This window comes from Nesoenas mayeri, assembly GCF_963082525.1.
Source record: "Nesoenas mayeri genome assembly, chromosome: 4".
Lineage (NCBI taxonomy): Eukaryota > Metazoa > Chordata > Aves > Columbiformes > Columbidae > Nesoenas > Nesoenas mayeri.
Window position 1 is genome coordinate 60913099 of NC_137540.1, and position 23514 is coordinate 60936612.

The following is a 23514-nucleotide window of genomic DNA, read 5'->3' on the forward strand; positions in this document are numbered from 1 at the left end:
AATTTGTATGTATAAATTCCAGTAAGAAACCTGAAACTTAAATTTACTATTGATGCTAATAACATCAGGTATGAGGTAATGAATTGGTAACTTTATATTAATACAGCACATTAAGTTTTAAATATGTATGTTCCTCAATCAATACAGTTGTAAACCTAATTAAAATGATTCTTTTTTTTTTTTTTTTTCCAAAATACAGACCTAAATGCAAAAAATTACAGGAGCTAATAAGGCAAAAAGTTAGTGCCATGTTCAGAGTTTGGTGATATGTTTAAACAATACATACTTTTCTAAAACAGAATTCTTCTAACATTTTCTGCTCATGCGATTGGTTTCAGTAAAACACTTGAATTAGGTGTTAACTATCTGTTGATAGTTGCTATCCAGCATAAGGATTTTGTATTTAATTGCAGAAATATCTGTATTAATTTCTACCATGGAAAATTCTCAGCTTTTCAATATAAATGATTGTTTAGGTAAGTAGTGACATTAGTTTTAATAATTTATAAGAAATAAATTAAATAGCAAAGGTAGTATTTTATAAGTTACTTTATTTTCACTTAATATCTTTGAGAACAACTGCTCGGAAATCTTATTTAGATATAGGCCTACCCTGTATTTGAGATTTAAAGGATACTAACCTTTGTTATAGAAGTTATTTATTCCAGTGGTGATTATCTCTGTTTCTGTTTAAAGAAGGAATACATGTGTGTGTGTGTGCACGTGTGTGTATGTGTGTGTAATATATTGCAGTGAAGAGCCTGTGATGCACCACTGCAGTTTATTTAAAAACCAGAAGGAAAACTTCTGTCTGTGAAGAGCACTAACAGTAGCAAACGGTTATTTTTTCCATCTTCTATTAGCCTAAGTCTTCTTTAAAAATAAATATAGAAATAAAAATGTCTTTAGAAAGATCTTTAAGAGTATCCTGAAGAGCGTTCAATACACTTTGGTATATGAATATCTTAGGCTGGGATTCAGGAGAGGTGGATCACTTCTTGCCTCGGCCGCAACTCTGAGTTGTGACCTTAGGCAAGTCATTTCCCCTCTCAGTGCCTCCCTTTGTGAAATGGGAGTAATACTGAGCTCCCCGGGTTCATGGTGAGGTTTTTCTTCATTAATGACTAAGGTAGTTTGAAGTAATAGAAAGTTAACATTATTGTAATTACACTTAGATATGAGAAGTTATGTTTCAAGCTGTTCTTTTAGTCCCTTCATTTTTTCCTGATTATTTTTCTTATGGTAGGACTATCACTGCTATAGATAAAGTGCACATCATTGCTAGCGATACTTGCAAGTGTGATTGAATAGTGCAGATAGAACAGAACTGTTTTGCAAACTTCAGCTTTTTAGGCTTCAGTTTAACCATTATAACAAACATTAGATATGGTGTTTTACTGTAATTTATATTTTGTTTTGATTTGTTTTCATTTTCAGTTCAAGCTCAACAGCTGATGCAAATTCAGAGGAAACAACTAATTTGGAAAAAGGAAAATCAACATTAAACAAAGTTTTGGAGTCTTTTTGTTCATATCACTGGCAACAGACTTTGGCAATGTTAAAATTTTTAATACAAGATGAAAATGTTCCTATAGTATGCGGTTGCAAGCAAACACATTTGGTCCACTCTGAAACTCCCACTTCCCTTACTGAAGAGGATGTTCACATTTCATTTTGCAATTGCAATGGACATATGCTGACAAAAAGGTGCTGTTTACAAAATCAAAAACCAAACGCTTGTTTACCACCTCTGTCTGTTTGTATTAAAGATTTTCATTCTTTGTCATGCCAAGCTGTAGCAATTGGATGTATTAAGACAATGGTGAACAAAACATGTAGTTCTCATAAGTGTTGTGCTGAACAATTGCAAAATTATAACAGGCATTCTGTGAAAGTAGCAGCATGTACATATTCAACTAAGGATTGTGATCTCTTGAACAGCATTAAAAATTCAAATAGATCTCGGAGCCCATCGCCGCCTCCACTATCACCTGTACAAAGTAAAGAATTCGAATCATTGGAAGGATCAGTTATAGATTTTCCAACTTTAGACAATAACAAGCTTGAAATATCCATCAACCAGCCTCCGTCCCTCTTGCCGGCTGAAGGAAGTAAAGGAGAATTTGAATACGAAGGCAAAACGTGCAGAGGAAAAGAGACTGAATATTCAGATGGAACGTTGCTATCAACAGACCAAGAAAGCTACAATTATTATATAAATTCTGAGAAGGCTGAGAAAGGTGAACATTCTGCCATTTTTCAAGATTTAATAGACCGTATTAATGAAAAGTTAAAATCAATAGACACTACAGATATAGCAACAAATCCTGTCAAACTTTCCAGCAGTGACAGGGCACCAGAAAATGATGTTAAATTAGGAGACTTCATAACCTCACTTTTGCATAATGCTAAGGCAAGTGATTACAGCTTTATGGAATTGCTTCACCAACATGATAAACAAATGGAAAACAAAATTATCCAAACAAGATTTCGCAAGCGGCAGGAAACTTTATTTGCGACGTATAATTCTCCTGATTCGCCATTCATTCGACGACAGTCTTTGCAAATCAAGAGGGAGCTTGCAAGCCTTGATGAAACTCTTGTAAGAAAAAAATCAATTTCTGAGAGAAATGCAAAGAAATCTACAAAAAAAATTGATAAAATATATCCAAATAAAACTCACAGTTTTACTGTGATAGAAGATGAGGCTTTGCAACATCTTGAAAGTAATCCGTGCACGAATTGCCAGACCAAACCAATGTGCTTTCCAGTACACCAAACAGAGTCTTTCAAACTACCTCTTACTAATTTTCAAACCAGCTCCAGCTTTCTAGTTTTTTCAGAAAACAGTGCTATTGCCACCGGCCAGCCAAACCTTGCAAAAACACAAGGAGATTGTGCAACCTTAAAAGAGATTGATCATATTCCTCTACAGGATGAGAGTATTGGAATCCTGGGCAGAACTAAACGTAACGTTGTGCCTCCTGGGTGGTACTCTGTGTATGTAACGAACAATATTGTGTTTAGAAAGTCACCCAACGCAAAAAAGTCTTTGGAAAGTTTGGAAAAAATGAAAATAAATAAAGATGCTTATGGTGAAAGATGCAGTGACATAAATATAAGCAAAATTGTGAGAGACACAAATCTGCAAGTTGTTGTAGAGCGTTTAGAAGATACAATAAACTTGGCCAGAAAGACTAACAATTCATTGCTGGATAGTTACAAAATAAGCCAGAAACTAAAAGATCATGCATATGAAGAGGTTATGAACCAAGCTGCTAGGAAAGGCTTACCTTTCACTGTGGGGGAAACGGGATGCGCAGGACAAAGCTTCTTTCCACATTCCTATGTGCCAAGCAACAGTAAAACCAAATCTGTGTGTGTGACAACCAACAAACAAGAAATGGTTATAGATCAAGAAATTAATGATGGCCTTTTGAAATCTCTGACCTTTGATTCATCCAGTTCAACTTCCAGTAATGGGGGTTTGCACACAACTTCTGAAGCTGGGGATATCCCTTCTCCCTTAAACTACTCTAGTCCTATTAAGCTTATGTTTGTCTCAGAGGTTAATAGTAGTGAAGGAGTCAAATATACTTTGACATCTGCAGCCGCATCTTCTAAAGGAAGCACAGATATCTGTTTGTTTCAGGGGCACACAAACGCTTTGTTAGATAAAGACGCCACAGGAGATCTTTCTCATGCCATCTCTGTCAAGGATTGTGATCACAATGAAAATGATACCAAGGAGTCGTCAAGTTGTGTTTATGCGGAAACAATTACAAGCTCTTGTCCAGTTGGTCAAACTAACTTAAGTGACTTGAAACAAAATGGTGAGGCTGTGGAGAAATCAAGCATTAGCATCGAATCAGTTTTAAAAAGAAAGCCTGGTAGGCCAAAGAAAATAGGTCCTCAGGTTGTTAAGCAGGTTAAGAGACCTATTGGACGGCCTCCAAAACCAAAAATAGATGTGACGGAAAGCACAGAACGTAGACCAGAGCTTAGCAGTGATGGTAAAAATCCCAAATCTGATGCAGCAGTAATGGAAGAAGTTAACAGCAACAAAAATATCACTGTGACAGTTGTTTTCGGAAGGTCAAGAAGAACTAAGAGACATGTTTCTGAAGGTAATCTAAATGTAATCAGCATTCTGCCCACACAACACATTGATTCTAATTTTGCTAATGACCACAGCAAAGTGAGGCACAATCCAGAAACTGAAAATGCTTTGACCGAAATTGTAAAAGCCTTACAGAATTCTTCTACTGAAAATGAGGTCTCTGGTTATGACTATGTCAGACCTATCAAGAGTAACCTAGCATCGCCTCTTCCTTGCAGCAATATCCTACGGCCAATTAAGAAACCGTTAACCACCATTCGAAAACCTGGTAGGCCAGCAAAGGTAAAAATCTCCGGCATATCAGTGACCGTGAATAGAGTTTCACCTCAGGAAAGAAAAGTGAGTATTAGCAACTGTTTGCCTCCTTTACAACAGCAGAATGTGTTAGAAAAAAACATCCCACAGGAGAGAAAAAATCAGCTGTCCAATAATATGGGTCAAGTAAAGAGCATGCAGAAAGATTCTAGAGAGAATGGATCAAACAACGTTATTACAACAGTGTCAAGAAAACGTGAAATTCCAATGAGGCATTCTGCTAGAGACAGAAAACCCTCACTGCATTTTTTACATTCATTAGCATCTTCTAGTGCATTTACATGTAGAAGTGCCTTACTGCAGAAATCTTACAAACTCCATTTGAAAAAAGCTAAAGATCGAAAGGAAAAACAGTGGCAATCAAATCAGAGCACAGCATCCAAAGATACCTCAGAACCAAGAAATTCAGGAAATGCAAAAAAGGATCTTAAGGATGGTGAATTCAGGCCCTTTAATGAAGTATCATCAGACCCCATTTTTTCATGGAATCCCTCTCTCAGGTGGTGGGCTACTTCCACGTCAAGTGACACTTTGTTGGAAGAACTAAATAATAGATTTGAGCAGGTAACTAATACCTGGTTGAGAGTGGGGGGAAATGAGTTTGATAAATTTGTTTGTGAAAAAAGGGATCCCATTGAACAAGACTGTAATACTGAAATGGCAAACCCTTTAGACCCCTGCCTCGTAGAATTTGAAACATCGCCTATAAAAATGCTTTTTCAGAAAAAGTGTAATATGAATGAGCTCTGCACCTGGTTTATGCAAACTACAGAAACACAGTCTCTTTCTCTAGTGAGAAAGGCAAATGCTCGCAATCCTTTAGAAGTAGTTAGCACTAGAGAGATAAAGGTGGAAACTAAACAATCCGATGTTAGTACTTGCCCTTTCAGAAAGCACTTTAAAAAGTTTGCACTATCCTCTCCTTCCAAACCAGCAGGGAAATTACAAATGTTACATAACATGGTGAGATCTCCAGTCTTAAGCATGAAAAGGAATTTTACGTTAGCCAGATTAAAAAGAAATGAATTTAAGAAGTTACAGCGTGATAGGTGGGGACAAACGAAAAAGCTGTATAATCAGGCTCCCGGAGGCTGGAACTCGAAAAAGAAAAATTTGCAGTTCTTTTGCCAAAGCCAGTTGTTTACAAGTGCAAGTGGGGAAAGCCAGGATGAAATACCCAAGCTCCAGAAAAAAAATACGGTAGAAATCCATCCCGCTCAGACTTTGGTAGAATCTCAGAGTCACCTCCTGCCAACAGCAAATGAAGCCAGAGATGCATTTGTTCAACAGATGATGGGATCTTCTGACTTTAACCCACATCCTGGTTTAGCAAATATACTTAAGTCACATACAGAGACAAATGGAACAGTTTGTTGCCAGCAAAATGTTAGAAAAGAACAAAGCCAAGATAAACTCTTTCAAAATACTTGGAAAGCCAAAACCTTTAAAGATTGTAGAATATTTCTGAGAAAAATCAACCACATTGAGCAGCACAATTCATTTAAGTTAAATAATGTCATTTATTCTCCCGAAGCTATTGAAAGTAAAAGCAGTCAGGCCTATATGGAAGAAAAAAGGCATCCTCTTTTAAGGTCCCATTCTACTAAACAAAATGCATTAAAGAAACAAGAAAATGAAATGGAAATATCTAAACGATCTAATTCTTCTACAGTGACTGAAAGGCTGGATGGCCAGTTTCACAGTAGAACATTAAGTAGTGATGTAAACCATGGTGATAATCCTGCTGGTAGTTCTGAAGTTCTTATCAGAATAAACAAAAGAAAAAGTCCGCAATGGGAGACCACTGATACAAATATCAGAAAAAGGCATAAGAGACAATCATGCAGTGGTGGACAAATGGCAACTTATTACCCAAAGTACCAAGTAGGTAAGTTCCTGTTCCCCCCTTCATCTTAAAATTGCAATCTTAAAGAATTGGATAAGTCGAACAACTAAGCACTTTGTTTACTCCTTGGGGGTTTTTTTATTGCATGATATTCAGTTTAATTTCAGAGAGGTAATGAAATTAACCATTGTATGCTACCAGAATAATGCAGGAAGTGCAGCTTGAAATGTATATAGTATGTAATACAAATCTTTCAGCTCTGATAGGTGTGTTACATTCTATTATGGCTGTAGCAAACCACGATAAAAGAAAAAGAGCTAATATAATTCAGACAGACAACAGGTCAAGTTCTGACGTATCCGAAGTCAGTTGCAGCTGGTTATTAATTTCAAAAGGAACAGAATTTCATTCTACTGTCTAGTTTCTCATATTGTGAGGAGGAGTAAATTATAAAATGATGCAGAAATTCAGTATATTAACAAATAGTTGTTTAAAAAAAGTCATTGATTTCTAATGTAAATCTGTAATGGTTTTATGCAGTAAAAACCAGTACTGCGTACTTCTGAGAAGTATTCATTCAGAGATCCGTTTTAGTATCCATTCAATGCCAAATGAAATCTGACTCTAAAGGGGTTGTGCATTGAATCCTTACAGAACAATTTAAAATGCAGAATTATTCTAGACAAGTACAATATACACTTACTATGCTAAATGCATTGGCTTGGAATCTTTTTAGGCTAGTGTGAAATTAAATCCATTTTTAAAGCTAGATATTTATAATACATTGTTAAAAAAACGGGTGATCTCAGAAAAGACATTGTATTACTTACAAAAAGAGAACACTTGTGACATTCTTTCTTTTGTTTTGTGAAGAGGTCTCCTGAAACAGAAGTCCCAACTTGTTTCAGTATAATAACTAAGGTGTGAAATACCAAGTAAAAAGTTCTGCAGTAGGAATGAAATTATTGCAGAAATATTCATTTGTAGAAACAATATTGTATTAAATAATCTGATTATATTGCTCGAAGAATAAAAAAAACTATTCAAAATATCAGAGCAAAATCGTATGTCCATCTTTGTGTTCTATATTGTAGAAAACTATCCCTGATAATAAACTGAAAAGTTAACTTAAGTTGTAATATAAATTATATTATGCTTTTTGTATACTTTATTTCTTTTGTGCTTTATGTGATATATAAAATTCTTTATATTAAGCTCATTCAATGCTTTTCCAAAGTACAGCATTTTTTTATCTTTAGACTATTATTTTGTATTTTAATTCACTGATTTGGGGTCACATTCAACATAAAAAACTAGTTTTTAACAAGTTCAAACCTTGACACCAGACTGATGTAAAAAAAACAGAACTAGAAAAGGGTAACATCCATCTGCTTCTTTTTTCTTTGTAAATGAAGAAAGAGCTCTCTCATACTTTTAATTCATAATTTTGACTCTAGTTAAGAAAATTTTGCATTCGAATTATATTTATCATTAAACTTTTTATTGCTATGGCAATATAAGATCTATTACTGTGATATGGTCTCATGTTAGTTTTAATTGGGAATCAGTTTTATTTACCTGATAACTTTCCTCCTTTAGTTTTGGATCTTTAGGAAATCTGATAACTATTTTGATATTTTACATTCTTTCATTTGCAACTTTTGTTATTTTCCATTTTACTCATAGTTTCTCATATCAGTTGTTGTCTTTAGAAAGGATATGACAAAGTTCGTTGTTGACGGAAATGTTAAAATACAACGTATTGCCATTCTGGAATTTTCCCCACACTTGTAACCTCGAAGCATTTTTAGGGGGATTGTCTGATACGGAAAGGATGTCTTGTTTTGGCATGTCGATTCAACATTGTGTACTGTCTGTACTAGCCAAGGAAATCATATAAACATTTTTAGCCTAGGAACATGATTTCTAGCTGTGCATGCATGTCTTTTCAAATGTAATTCCTGCATCTGGAAGTGTAATGCACGTGAAAACATCGTTATTCATTCATATGTTCTTTGGATTGGTTTTTTGTTGATGTGGTATTACAAATTATACCATTGTTCTGTTGCCATGCTTGAAATGTTCTTATATGCACATTTATGGTCAATATTTTAAAGTTTCTCTTCAAGTTTTGCTGATCATGTTGTGTTAGCAAATACTCTTGAAAGAGAGGTGTTGTGATGCTGTTTTATTGTGAAGCGTGGTGGCAGGCAGAATGCTGCTATTGCACTTGTATGCGTACTCAGTTTTTGTTAGGATGTGCAAGTGGGAATAAAGCAATTGAGTTCTTAACAGCTCAAGGTAGTATCAAGCAAACAGGACTCTCCATGTACTCATTGTAGCAAGAGGCAAGAGTTGATCGCTTTTTCATAACTGCCTGCTTTACTCAAGATAAGGTGGGTGGTAGATACATTGGTCCGTATGCTGGTTGTTACTGCTTGGCTTCTGAAATGTTACTTCAACGATGCGTTTGATGTGTAGAGGGGCAGTTCCCTTTTACTGTAAATCTGTATTCTGACCGTTTTAATTTCTTTAACAACACTGAAACATTATTACTGTCTGTGGTGGCAAAGAAAATGACATAAGCATGTTTTTAGGCAAGCGTTTATGTTTCTTTCCATGAGGGTGGTTCAGTGTGTTTCCTTTTAACACCGAAAACCACATTCACATGCTTAGGACTAGGTCAAAAAAGATCCAAAAAGGCTTCAGGAGATCCAAGCTAAAATAGAGAAACTTATCCAACAGCACAAAGGGACGCAATAAAAGACTCCATTTTAGGAACTTAGAATATACTGAGTATTTTAACAGTTTCCTTCAGAGGGTGGATTCATCCCAGAGGCAAAGGAGGCTGTGGACATACTACAGCAGCGGGCAGTACTGCAGCCTGCGGTGACATGATACACCTGCCTGCTTACACTTTCTATCAGGGTGAGAGTTCTCACAGGAAACCTTTTAATAATCAATATAGATCCCTTGAAGCTACAGTATTTTCCTCATCTAAAATGATCTTCTTTATTTTCTCCCTGATAATTTGGCTTTATGTAGTCTGGGGTTTTAGAAGAGAATCTATTGTATTGCTTGGGAGAGAATATAAATTTTCAATTATAATTTTTCATTATATTTGAATGCTATCTTAATGAGATCAAGTTAATGCAGTACTTAAAATGAGAATTTGCGAATCTTTGTGATCATTTCAAAGTTGACTACAAGTGTTAGTAATTTAACTATGAAAACTTGGTATTTTTAATAAGTCTAATTGGTCTCTTGATTGTCATATTAATATAGATGTTATTTTGTATGCACAACAGAGAACTTTTTTTAAGCTTGATTTCTGTTACTGTTAAATTTTCTTAAAACTGGGAGGGAAAAAGTGTTAGGAACTCTTTTTACACATCTGTATTAGCATGGCATTAATATTCCAGTATTGTTGTTTATTTGTTTTATGGCAGGGCAATCCAGTGGTGACAAGGCTACACAATGTGAATTGCATTCCCACTGCTGTGGGAGACATTAGTCTCAAACCAGTGATGTAGTGACAAAAAAAGCAAGCCTCTTCAGCTTTTGTTTTCTTTTAGGTGAAATGCAGAAGGGATATAGTGTAACAGTCATTATATCTTGTTGATTCTGAGCAATCCTTTTCAGCAGCCATGTCTCAGCTCTTTTCACAAAGGCTTTTTATCAGAAGGTTACTTGGCTTCAGAGTAAGTTTCACTTGTGATGCAGAGTAAGCAGATAGACATTTTCAGAACTGCAATTGCCAGAAAAGTTACTTTTTCACAAACCAGCCATAAACCAAATTAAGACAATTAATAGAAAATGTAGAAACAATATTTGAATGAATGACTGCTCTCAGTAAATGGGCCATTTTAATGCAAAAGTATAGAAGCACTTCTGTCAAGGTAGACTTGATATATAGTTGGCTATACATGTATAATAAATCCTGACTCATTTAATGAACTTAATGGTCTCTGCCTCATTCCCCTGAATGCAACAACAGCAACTCGAATACCACAGTCTAATACTCTATCTTGTTTTACACTCCAGAATTCCACTTGCCAAATGCAATTTTATAGTTTGTCGTTCCTTTGTCTTTCTCTCCTGTCATGTATGTGGTCTAATATGAGATGCATTATTTTTGGGTGGTGTTTTTTTTAAAACTGTGATCATTTACATGTTACCTTGGGTTATGCTCTTCCTCGTGTTGTTTTGAGGGTTCCGAGCTAAGGATTTTGACTTTTGCTTATCCGAATAGTAGACTTGCAACGAACTCAACTCTGAAGTCTTTAAGCTTCTTTACCTGCAAGAACTTTTCTGTAGTTTAGTGTTGTGATCATTAAGCCTGTGTGTAGGATTTACATACCCAGTTTTATACAAAAGCGGGGGGGGGGGGAGGGGAGGGGGGTGGTGTCATCATTTTATTCCATATTGGTTTGTTAATCTCTTTTTAATTTAATCTGATTTCCTCAGAAACTGAGAAACTCATGTTTTCCTGTTTGTTCTGTTCTGAGGAAATGGTTGAATTTTTCAGCTTTCTTTAGGGAACTGATAATGTTATGTAAAAATAAATAGGCTTCTGTCTCTCTGCTTAAGCTTTTCTCCAGAAGATAAAATAGTTTTCCCAGGCCTACCTAGGATTTTTGAAAATATGACAAATACGTATCCTTTTTGAAATCCTCTCTTCTGTTACAAGTTTTCTGCCTTAAAGCAGAGCTTTGGTTGATTTTAGATAGAAAAGGGTAGAGATCAAGCAACAGAGCTTGTGATGACGTAACTTGTGAATAAAACATCTATGTAGCCCAACCATCACAAAGAAGGATAATTATCCTGAAACAATTCCCCAGTTTGGTATTGAGCTCTGTGAAAATAATCCTGTTCAAGAAAGATGCTTTAATTCATGGAGGCATGTGTACACTCTCTTAATTTTATTCCTCTATCGTATAGCTGCTAAAGCTAGTGGTGTTTTCTTTTTCTTTCACCAAATTTTGGTAAAGTGTCTTACACTAGAATCTTCCAGTTCGTTACTCCTCAAAAGTGCAGATTCTGATTCCAGAATCAAGGGGAAGATTTACAGTGGTGTGAGATGACTGGGCTGTTCTTTGCATGTGTTCTTGGGTAAATTTTCCTTCCCTAGTTCCTCTTTCACTTGATCAAAAGATGGTTGTAGTCTGTCCTTTGATTTGACACCTTTTTCAGATTTTCAAGCCAAATATAATTCCCCATTAATTCACTGTTTATCCTTTTGCCAGCAGTGTCCTTTCATTTTGCTGTAATTACACAGTGTCTTAAAGACATTGTTTAAACAAAATTTGAGACTAATAGAAATGTTTTCTTTATTTTAAAGTATTATAGGAGAAAGTCTAAACATTTGTTTGCGGGGCTTTACAGAGTGGTGCTAAATGTAATTAACTTATCTGAAGTGTTGTTTCAAGTGTAGGTAAACATTTGGTAGCTCTTAGAAATCGTATTTATTTTTTATGTTCCTTCTTCCTTGTATTTTTTTTGCAACTGGTTATTAATTTAATACAAATAAGATTTTTGCCATATTTTAAAGACAGCATTTTTTATCATAAGTTGTTTTTTTCTCTGGTGCTTCCTGTGGTCAGCATTAAAAAGAAAGAGCCTCTGCCCTTTAAAATGGCCTTGAATCTTGAGTGTTCCCCAGCACACTGAGTGCTTCTGAAAGCTGCCCGTGGCCTTCAGGTTCTAATTAAGCTAGATATTTTTACAAAGATCAACAACTAATTAGATGGCTGTTTCAGGATGGCAATTGTTTTATATGGGAAGGAGAAGATTTTAAGAGCAACATATTGCATTCCCATGCACACACCACTACAACGTCATCGCTTGATGTTCTTGCCCTTGGTGGTAACTGTCGTGCCCTGTGGTCTCCATGTAACGTGAGACGTGATGGTGCTCTTGGCTGTGTAACCTGTTATAGCAGAGAGGGTTTATGGAGTCCTCATTGACAAAGTTTACTTCCTAGTAATTTAAAAGACAATATTAAATATTTTAAAATAAATTTGAATAAAATATTTGGAAACCCAAGTTATATATTTTTTAACAAATACAGGTTTATAGAAATGTATGATTCCTTAACCTGTACGTAAATATATTTATACAGGGATATATGCTACCTGTGAACTGAGAACAATTCTAATGTACCATTTTAAGAGAACATTAGTTATTTTAAATACTACAAATAGAAACTAGATTGAGCTCCCAATTGAGAAGTTAATTGGCATTTTAAAATTGTTTGCAATGATTTTTTAATAGTGCCTTATTAAAAAGCTATAAAAGAAATCAAAAATTATTTCACTGCTAGTTAAAGAAAATAATTTCGTTATCGTAACTGAGCAATAATTAAAAAGTATTCCATGCATTTTTGTCAGGTTCCTAACCAGGTCACAACTCAAAATAATGTTTTGATGTTTGATGTTCGGATTGGCTGCTGTGTACCTTGGTAAAATAATGTTGTTCTTGAGACACGTCTCTCTCCACTTTCTCCTTTCAATGCATTAAGGTGTCATCTGGAATTACTTCAGTTTTCATATCTCCTCCATCTGTTCTTTCTTTTTTCCTCCCTGTTGGGTTGCCAGCTTTCAACTGACTGACTTGTTTTCTCTTCTAAATGCTCAATTTATTTTTTTTTTCTCAACATGTGTGTTTTGCCCACATTATTTTCTCTACTACTCACTTTAATAAGTCCGACTAGCGATGTTTTCCCTGCAGCTTTCTACTTGAAACTTTCTACTTCACAGTTAGGTTTCAATGTTCTTATTGGGGCACTTAGTATAAATTCCAGAATGTTCAGTAACAATCATTTATTTTTAAAATTTAAAAGATTTATTTACAATACAAATACAAATTTAAGAGCTATACTTATGGTATCCATTCTTAAAATTGTTGTGGTGTTTCTTACCTGTCTTTCTAGTTTAAAGTTCCAGATATGTATATTTGAAGAAATTATTCTTTTGTATATCGTACTTGTTCCTGAGACATTTCATGGTGATCAGTTTACTACTCAGACCTGTTTTTAAATTATATTTAACTAGTAGAAATCTTAGAAAAGGAAATCACTAATTTGCAAATTATTATTTGACCTTCTTTAATTCAGAAGTCTGGTGTCCTATAAACCACCCAGAGACTGTCTCATCACATTTCCAAGATCATCTCCCTCGATAATGTGGTTGCATTTGTAGTGTCACAATAATTATTATGAATTAAAGATTTGAGATTAATCCAGATGAAATGACAAGATTTACATAATAAATCACAGTATTGAGCTGGTGGCATTCTGTTCCTTCTGAGAACAGCCCGAACCAGCAGACTTAGTTTTGAACCTCCAAGGCTTATTGTACCTCATTCAAAACCATTGTTAATTATGAATAAGGAGAATAAAACCAGCATATAGTATGTTTCTGAGGCAAATGAAACAGTACTTATCTGCACAACAGGTGTTTAGGGTTTTCTTTTTACTTTATTTGCATGCTACTAGCTTCTGATTATGAATAGAAATTATCAGTAGGTCGTTTCGTTTCATGGAACTGATGATCAGAGGCAGACTTGTTTCATGGCAGTACCTAAGTGCAGAATAAATTACGTTCATCATAAAATTAATGATGCTTCCTTTCAACTGTTAGCTTCTTAGCTGGCCTTTGTTTCCAAGATGTTTGAAGACCGTACGCTCTGAATGATTGGAGAGCACAGGACTAGTTTTTTCTTTAACAGGTTTAATACTATCATCACGACTCAGTTATGCCCTAAAATTGTATCACTGCTTAATACCCATTTCAGGGACAGCTGACATTAATATTTTGCTTTCTTGTTAAGGTCCCTGTGCCTTCTGTGAACTGCTAAATAACCTTTATTTTGGGAAGCTATGAGGGCTGAGCTGGATCCTTCCATGGCTGCACAAGTCTGATTAATTTCTAGCTTTTTTTTTTTAACACTTGTTTTAGTTCCCAGTTTCTACCATGATGTTGCAATTCAAACCTTTTATGTTGTCTGTGATCTGTTATGTTTAATGGAGTGAGAACATTTTCCATAGCTGATTGGTTTTAGGGAGAAAGTCGCATTGTTTCTGTGACCGCACTCTGAAACTGTTGTCACCTGCTCCACTTGCCATTTTACCTGAGATGCACACTATGTGCTGTTTGCTTTTACTGTTGTGCTGTGGCTTTGAAGCCAAATTAATGATGTAAAAAGTGTAATAAACATCCTGTACTATGTAATTTTGGTTTTGTGCAAGTTAAACCTTGAACAGTGTGTGGCTATTTCAATATATAGCTTCAGGAAGTAGCTACCAGTAAATAATCCTCTTTCACTGATGTGCCAGCAAATTCCTACTAGCCTCTTAGCTATATTTCTTACATATTTCATGTATATTTCATTATTTCATTCCTACTTCTTTCTTATTCCCACCTCTTTTTATTTTCTCCTGAAACCAAGAAAACATTTCTGGCTTAGTGTGAACAGCAGTAGAAACTTCTCCACTAAAATGTCAGTTTGGGACTATGGCTGGTTCTGACTTCTCACCCCATCTCTTTGTCTCCATTCGGTTCACCTCCTGTCTTGGTTCTGTCTTGTGTACTGTTTTATTTGTCTTAGTACTCCAGCTGTGTTAAACCCAGCACTTATGTCTAATTTTTAAAAGACTCCCTGGATATTACTGATTTCCCCAGTTTGCTTTGATCTAGTTGAGTATGCCATCCATGTCCAGGGCGTGCATTTCTGTCTCTGAATCTCAAATGGGATTCCATCCACTCAGCTGAAAAAAATTATTTCTTATTAAAAAAAAAAAAAAAATCCATTTGATAAATGGAAATAAGACATTAAAATACCTTTGTAGTTTTCTCTGTTGTTGCATTTGGCATTGTGGAAAGATGAGTTTAAATTTTAGAGACAATAAATCTGGCTGCACGCTTGGTTTACTTTAATTTCAATTTATGTTGCATTATTGGATCAATCTCCGTTTGAAAGCATGCCGAGGCTACTATAGCCATTGTAGATTTTAATCTAATATATTCCACTATTTCCTTTTCTGGGAAATGTTTGAGTAGTTTGTACAGAGTGAACTGGTTTGTGCTGCTGAAGTTTTACTATTTGTACTCAGTATTTTTGAAACCTCTCTAAAAGCCTGAAGTCAGAGCTATAGATCACAAATGCTTTTACGCTTTCCAAGGTGTAAATTTGCACATCATTAATGGTGGTGCTTAATAAGTGCTATTTGCAGAGTTTTTGTCAGACAGGAGGGTAAAAAATCCAGTTCAACCTCACTCTCAGCCAGTTGGGAGGGAGATGTTTTTATCTATTAAATAAATGTTGCAAAAGATTTGGAGAAACATAACCCTACAGGGATACTTTCATAGTCATTTTAAGGCATACAAACACACATTTGATGGTGATTTTCTATTAAAAATCAGTAATTCTGTTCCCATACGTGAATTATTTGGGAAAAAGTAAAGAAACAAACACAAAGTCTCAGGAAGAAACAGTTGCACTCGTAGTTTTAACTGCAAGTATGGGCAAGAGCAGGGCTTTCTTTTAGCTCTTAGGAGCATGGAAAGGCCCCTTTGTTGCTTGCTTTAGTAGAAGATGGAATTCTAAGATCTTTCTATTTAATTCCTTTTGCTTTAATGATACAAGGAAATTTTTGTGGAGAGACATGATCCTTTTAGATCCTAGCAGGCGTGGAGATTTAACCACACATAGCGTTGTCTGCTTAGCCAGGGGAGAACAGACAGGACTTCAGAGTCCATTGGCATTATTCTGATTTGGCTGCTATGATTTCTTAGAATAACACAGGCAATTGCCTCTTTTTCCAATGCTGTTGAAAGACAGTAAGTTCGGAGGTGATTCAGTGGTGGTGCTTGGTGAACTGAGAGCTGCAACACACAGAAAAACAATCCTGGAGTTGTCACTGACAGTTTTCTAGACCCACAGATTTTCACTCATGAAAATAGAACTATTGAACGTACCATGGCTGAAATTCATGTTCCATGTTACAGAAGCACCTGTAGCTGACTTCCAAAAATCCCACGCATAGAAGCTGATGAACCGAGGCAATCCCAAGTGAATAAAAACAAAACAGGGGATAATTGCTGGAATAGTAAACAGATGGCTTCAGAACTGGTAACTCTAACCTTTTTTAGAGACCATTGTGTAAGATCAGTAAATGCCTGTCTGGGAAGTTAAAGGGACCTCCAGCCTCTTACTAGTGCGATAGTGGAGAACTCCAGGAACATGAACATTATTCTATTCCTGGTTTTATGCATTCTCTTAAATTGCCAAACTCTTGAGTTTCCTAGAGTTCTTTTGTAAAAGGTAAATTACTGTGTGACAAATAGCAGCATATGGTGTAGTCCTGCCTTTTACATCTTGTACAGAAATCTGTACAAAAACTAAAGAGTGGGAGAGTCCCTCAGAGAGGGAAGCCGTGCTACTGGGCTCCTGGGAGAGTGCTGCTGGGTAGTGTCAGAGCACTCTGTTTTCATTTGCAGTCCAAGCAAATGGAAAGCAATTACAGTCACAGTTACACCAAACGCTAGTACACAGCCTGTTAGTGCTAGCAGTGGTGTTTGGAAAACACCAAGTTTTTATACAGAAGTAACATGCCAAATAATTTGAGAAGCCTGAAGCTTTAGCTTTTTCTGTCTGGCACTTGCCCAGCATTAAACAAGTTTTATGTATGTACTATCTTTAAAGCACTTTGCAAGTATTTACTGCATCATAGTTTGCAATTTCTTGATTCCCAAGGCATTTATGCGCCTTTCAGGTAACAACAACAACCACCAAAACCAAACAACAAACCCTCAAATAAAACAACCTTCCAGCCCTATCAGCTGTTGATTATTTCTGTTAGGAGGTTGAGTTTTCCCACCTGGCCATGCCTGGAAAGTGCATGATCAGTAGGGGTCGGGAAAGCTGCAGGACTTGAGCAGTCAGCCCCAGCACTGTCTGGTGTACACACTTCATCCTGGGGTCATGAGAAAAGGCTTTGACTTTCCTCACAGCAGTGGAGGGAAAAGGCTCCAGTCTGAAGAGGCTGTAGATTCTAGACAGTAGCGTTGCTGCCCGCAGCCATCTCTGTCACCTGTGCTTGCTTCTGTGTTCCTATGGGAAGGAAAGGGTCAGAGCGACAAAGGTGTATGCAAACCAGAAAGGAATGAAGGAAAAGGGCACAAGACAAAAGATAGAGGCAGAAGAACAAGGACACAAGGAAATGCAGGTCATGGGAGCAGCACCCCAGTTACAGAGTGTTAGGAACCAGGGTTAGTATATTGGCGATACCCGTTTCACTGCCATGTCAGAAGGGCACACAGCCTTCTAGAGAGCTTGCTTAAAAATGTGAGAGAATTAAAATTGTGTTTCAGATGATCTGTGAAAAGTAACAGTGAATTGTCACTTTAGCTGTCTTTCCTTCTTGCCATGACACGGGAAGAAGTTTAGTCAGTCAGTCAATAGTATTTGAGTAACACAGGGTTAATATGGTTGAGGGTATAGTCTTAAAATTGTTGAATGTCCTCAGCTGCTGTTACCCATGTGAACATGATACTTCAGCAGATTCAGTCCTTGATAATTTGTACCTAAATGCTGTGGTGAACCTGCTTTCCTGAAAATGCAGCAAGACCCATGAAGAGATATCTTTGCTGCTTAAATACCGCTTTGCCAGGAGGAACTCTGTGTGGGTTGTTTATAGCATGATCGTTACCTCTGACCCCTAATCACATAAAAAGAACTTTATTTTTAGTATCTGAGTAATTAGAAATATTTCCAACTTAGTATCATTCTTGCAGTTCTTGAAATTTTTGAAAGGGATGATGAGAAACAGTGAATTGCACATAGGACACAGATCACTACAGGAGGCAGGCAGTAAGAAAAAGAAATTAGTAGGGATGTAGAGGCTTGAAATTTGGATTTCCAAACCCGACCTTCTTGTCACCGAAGTGTGCACAATCACAGTGCTCCATGTATGAAATAAGACCTTTTTTTTACAATGAGGGTGGTAATAATACTGGCCCAGGTCGCCCAGAGAGCTGGTGGACGCTCCATTTCTGGAGACATTCAAGGCCAGGCTCGACGGGGCTCTGAGTAACCTGATCTAGTTGCAGATGTCCCTGCTCATTGCAGGGGAGGTGGACTAGATGAGCTTTGAAGATCCCTTCCAACCGAAACTATCTATGATTCTGTTCTATGATTCTATATGGCAACAATAAGAGTAAGTTTCAGTCTACACTGTTAAGTGTTCCCCACAAAGGGCAGGGTTTCTTTCCCTTTTTGTATTACTTTTCCTATATTTGAAACAAAATATCATCTGTCTATATATTAGTCCTCTCACAGCTGTACTAAGGTCAGCAAAAGAACCCAACTTCAAGTTCTTGTGCAGTTCCTGCTCCTTGTTTTTACAGCAGTGAGCTGGGCAGGATTGAAGGCCGGCAGAGCGCAAGCTCTGCTCTGCTCTGCTCTGCAGAGGACGCGGGGGTCACTCTCTGCAGGTGAACAGGCCCTGGCTGGCTCAAAACTCACAAGCCCCAGCTGCTTTCACAACATGGAGAGCACAGAACAGTGAGGTTTCTGGAACATAGTATGGTAAAAAACCAAACAAACAAAACCAAAAGAACCCAACTCCACAGTGTACGCGATCTGCCACCACCTCATCTTGCCTCTTATCAATTTGTTTGTTTGCAGGGGAAGAGGAAATCGTACTAAACTTGTTCTCATTTTTTCCCCCTCTCCCACCCCCACTTCTCTTCTCACAGCACGCTACAAGTGAAAGTCTCGGAGCCACAGAATTCAATAGACATGAACACAGAAAATGAACATTTGAAGTCCATAAAGATGTGCCTTAATCAGCCCACTGAGTGGAATCTGAGTTTTTCAGCAGCATCTCTCGCCAGCTGTAAAGTTTTTAACCAAAATCTCAAAACGGATGAGAACAAATAGATTGCAGCTGTTCTTGCACTATTATTTTGTACATTGTTCCTGATTTTTTTTCTGCTGAATAATAAGCATTTATTACATTGATCTTGAAATGATCTTGTGTGATTTGGCTTTATATTACTACTAGCATTATTCATTTTGATGTACTTTTTCTTTATTTTTAAAGTTTCACGTCTGACCATCATGAAATTCTTGCAGTACAAATTTATATCAGAATCAAATGTTCCCCTTTAATAGTATTGTGATTTTTCTATGTTAAGTTTAATTCTTATTTCCCAATTTTATTTTTGTGCACGAAAGTTAATATATTATGTAATTTGTGGCATAGGTCACCATGTAAAGATTTATGGTAATGACAATTCAAACAAATGTGTAACAGGTGGAGAACGACTACCTCGAGCAAAGCAGTAAAACGAAAAGGTGAATTAGCTGAGATCTCCTTCTCAAATGGACTGCAAGGTGTCGAACAAGCAGTTTGTTTCTGCAGTGTGCTTTCATCTTCATTTATCTTGAGAACTGTGTGACCGTGTTTAATGACCATGATGTCTCCAAGAAAGGCCAAGCCTGCAGGAGAATCTCTTGAAAGATTGTCATTCAACAAATCTGTATCCGCACTTTTTGAGGTTTCTGCTAAATGGTCTTTCTTCCCCTTCTGTTTTTATGAATTTATGCCTGCCACCAATTAAAATGGATGTAAATGCTTTTCCTATTTCATTTTATTTCCTGTGTACTTTGGAAATTCAATGTAAACATCAAAATTTTGAACTACTCTAAGTAGTAAATGGTTGTTGCTGACTACATTGTAGACATTCCATGCTTAGATCAGCAAGGTTCATGTACTTCATCAAAAATTTATTATTAATAGAGCTATACCAAGAGTGTTAGAATAAAACCATATGATATATTTCTCTTTTCTGGAGTCATACATTCAATAGCTAGAGTAAAGGTTTCTTAATTCAACTTCTTAGTAAGTTGCTTGTCCTTTACTTGCCAAGAACTAATTCATTTTCCAGAAGGAACTTTCCCTGTAAGACACTGTATTTTGTAAAACAAAGGTTTTAAGGATTCGCTTTAAATTATCATCATAGTAAACAAAGAGATTATGCAATTTTTCTTTACAGAATTTCGTTGGCTTGCAGGTGCAATCCAGTAACTGAAATAAAAAGATTGTTTTGAATTCAGGTAAGTCTGAAAAGATCCCACAAGGATATTGAGTCACTGAAGTGTCAGACAGTGCAGAACATGAGAATTAATGTCCCTCATCACACCACACTGTCTAGAGCAGGGCTGTCAAACTCATGTTCACCGGGAGCCACATCAGCCTCACGGTGGCCTTCAAAGGGCCAAATGTAATTAGGAGTAGTTACATTTATACAGTCCTAAAATTACATTTGGCCTGCTCTAGAGGGTCTTTATGTATCTCAACTATTTAACTTGGATTCTATGGGGCCATAAAAGCAAAAAGAAACTTTCCTGGGGGAGAGACACTGAGGGTGACTTCTGGGGTTCCCCATGAAAGCACATGAAGAATAAGGAGTCAGGGCTGTCTGTAGAGGGACATAAGAAGAGTCTTAGAAGCAGTGGCACTAATGCAGCCCTTATCTTGTTTGTGTGCCTGAAGGAGGAGATGCCATGGGGATTTTCTCATTTCAAAGAACACCAGAACCTTTCTGTTGCAGACATGTGCCACTTCTGAGGAGCTGTTTGTTAACTTTTATGATCACTTCCTTTGTGTCCTATTGAATTTCAGTTCTCTGATGTGTTCAGAAGTTCAGATGGGAGTCAGATAGAGATGTACCCCAAGCTCATTAACCACTTCTTTTTGTCAGACAATAAACAACAAAACTAGAAAAAAAGCAGTTAATGTTCCTGGTGCAGCACTCACCCTTCATCTTGGGAAAGCGACCCACCAAAGGAGACTGACCAAGAGAGTCTTTTGGTTTACACTCTGAAGAGATGGTTTATGCAAGCAAATAAAAATAATCACAGATGTGGTTTTAAGAAACAAAAACCAGTGCAGGAATAAACATGGGATCATTTTGACATCAAATGATCACTGCTATTTTACTATTTAACATAAAATCAAGCCTAAGTCTAGTGTGGCTTATGTTTGACACCCTGTTGTGTTTAGCCAAAGAGGATGCACAGTATTGGTTCAGAGCAACAAAGAGGCTGATTTTAAGTCAATTAGAATTTTATTCCTTAATTAAGCAGTAAGATATTCTGAACACATAGAATTAAATAAAAAATCAGCAACATTATTTTAGCTAGAAAGAATAATGCATGCTAAGGAAAGATTTTTTCACAACAGGGAGTAAGATACTTCCAGACTTTGCTCCTTACTGCCTTTGGATGTACTCTATTGCTACCATCCGTGACTTTCTCAGTCAGCTGCATGCATTTAAACCTTGATTATTGCTAGTCATCAGCTTTGAGAAATACAATGCACAACTGTTCCTCCTACCCTGCAATTAAGCAGCCTTCCCTCCTCAAAAGAAGAACTAATTTTGCAAGAGCATGCCCAATTTTCTGTTGCACAGACAACCTGCCTCCTGTCATGGGAAGAGCAATCAGCTGCCAGTTGCTGGTCAGGTTTCTAGCCCAAAAGAGGATCACAGGGTAATTCAGGTATAGAAGGACCTCAGGAGGTCTGTGGGTCCACATCCTGCGCAAAGGCAGGTCAGCTGTTGCCTCAGAGCAGGTTGTTCAGGACTTCATTTAGTCAGGTGTTAAAAAGGTCCCATAACCCAGCCTGCACAGCCTCTCCAGGCAAGCTGTTCCAACTGCTCTGAGCCTGTTCTGCTTTTCTCCTTATAGTCTGGTCTCAGTTTCAACGTATGCCCATTGTATTTTGTCCTCCCATCATACATAACAGAGATCCTGGTTCCATCGCCTCAGCAGACTCCATGGAGGTAACTGGGGTCATCCCACCCCCTGCCACAGGCTGAACAAGCCCCTGGAGCAGCCTGGGGGCCCCACTGAACTCACTCCAATTTGTCAATGTCTGTCTTCTATTAATATGTGGCCAGTGAAGCTTTATCTACAGCAGACTCACCCACAGACTGAGAGGGGGGCTTCAGGGAAACCTCATCTTTTCATGACAACATTCCTGAAGAGATGCTAGAGGCAGAACCTGCATGATGGCAAGGCATGACAGAACAGCAAGAAGGCAAAACCGAAGCACTGATGTATTCAGGAAGGCATTCCCAGAGAAGCTTCTACAAGTTTTTATTGCTCCTGCTTTTCCTAGAAACTCATTTTAACCAAGAATAAGAGTGGACGAGCAGCAGTTGTTGCAAGTGTGCTAGTGGCAAAGAGCAAACCAATCATGAGACGGAGGGAGAACTTGTATCTAAAATGAAAAAAAAAAAACCCTAAACTTTAAAGCACAAGGGAAGCCATAATTGACAATCAACCGAGAAAAACTGCAATATATCCTTCACCCTTTTGACCAATGTTCAAGCAGCATTCAAGGGGACAGACACTGTCTCTGATCCCAAGTGGCTGCATGTACACAAACTCACACTAGAACACAAGCTGAGGATTTGAAGAAAAGAATTATCAAAATAGGACTTCAATATTCTGTTTAAAATGATGAATAAAAGCAATTCATCCCAGTTACATAAGCTTCTGAATATCAAATATCAGTAGAAAAGTGTGTCATGGCATTCTGTGGTTTGACAAGTTTCCAACAAAAACTAGAAGAAAAGCAACACAACCCTGTCTGGTTTCTATATGCAAACTTCAAAATGGCATATAATAGTTTGGGCGTTAGACTTTGGGAACACTACTTGTCGCTTCTGGCCCTAAGCCATTTCTGAGAATTCCCAAAGATCATTTACAGTATATTTACCTACGGTAGATGCACGTTTTCCTTAGAAAGCTACATTCAGCATCAGTAGTTGAGATGCGCATGTCAAGCAGTCAACCTGAGTTTTCTCCAACTGCCTTGGAAATTACCTGCATTTTAACGGAGACATACATGATTGACAGAGTTGTTTCCAAACCAATGAAAGTAGCATTTCCAGAGTGAATCCACTCACCCACCAGTGACTATTGTGTGCACTTTAAAGTTCATCTATTGTCTCTGTAAAAGTCATGACTCTTCCTAGATACATCTTTAGAAAAAGGTTTGTGAACTTCCAAACTACAAAGTAATCCGAGTTGTGTACCACTTTATAAGGTCTGTGTGCTGTCTTTTTGAAGTGTTTCATTTTTTTTGTCTTTCTGCACTTAAATATTCCTTTCGTTATTGGATCTTATTTTGTACCACAAATGTTTTTCTAAAAGCACA

At 37.1% G+C, this 23514-nt stretch overlaps 2 protein-coding genes across 2 annotated transcripts in view; both read left to right on the forward strand.

Annotated features, from left to right (window-relative positions):
* Positions 1 to 19443, forward strand: part of LCORL (ligand dependent nuclear receptor corepressor like) — an 81696-nt gene extending 62253 nt beyond the window's left edge. Inside the window, exon 7 of the mRNA XM_080343678.1 lies at positions 19040 to 19443. Within this exon, the coding sequence (XP_080199804.1) occupies positions 19040 to 19223 (184 nt within the window). The 3' untranslated portion in view covers positions 19224 to 19443. The remainder of the gene's footprint in view (positions 1 to 19039) is intronic.
* Positions 1556 to 18849, forward strand: LOC308040272 (uncharacterized protein ENSP00000382790 homolog; the record flags this gene model as incomplete). The annotated part of the gene is made up of 3 exons (XM_080344184.1): positions 1556 to 1707; positions 4339 to 6323; positions 18689 to 18849. 3 exons carry the CDS (start codon positions 1556 to 1558, stop codon positions 18847 to 18849), a joined length of 2298 nt encoding a protein of 765 aa, XP_080200310.1.
* Positions 19444 to 23514: the final 4071 nt, after the last annotated feature.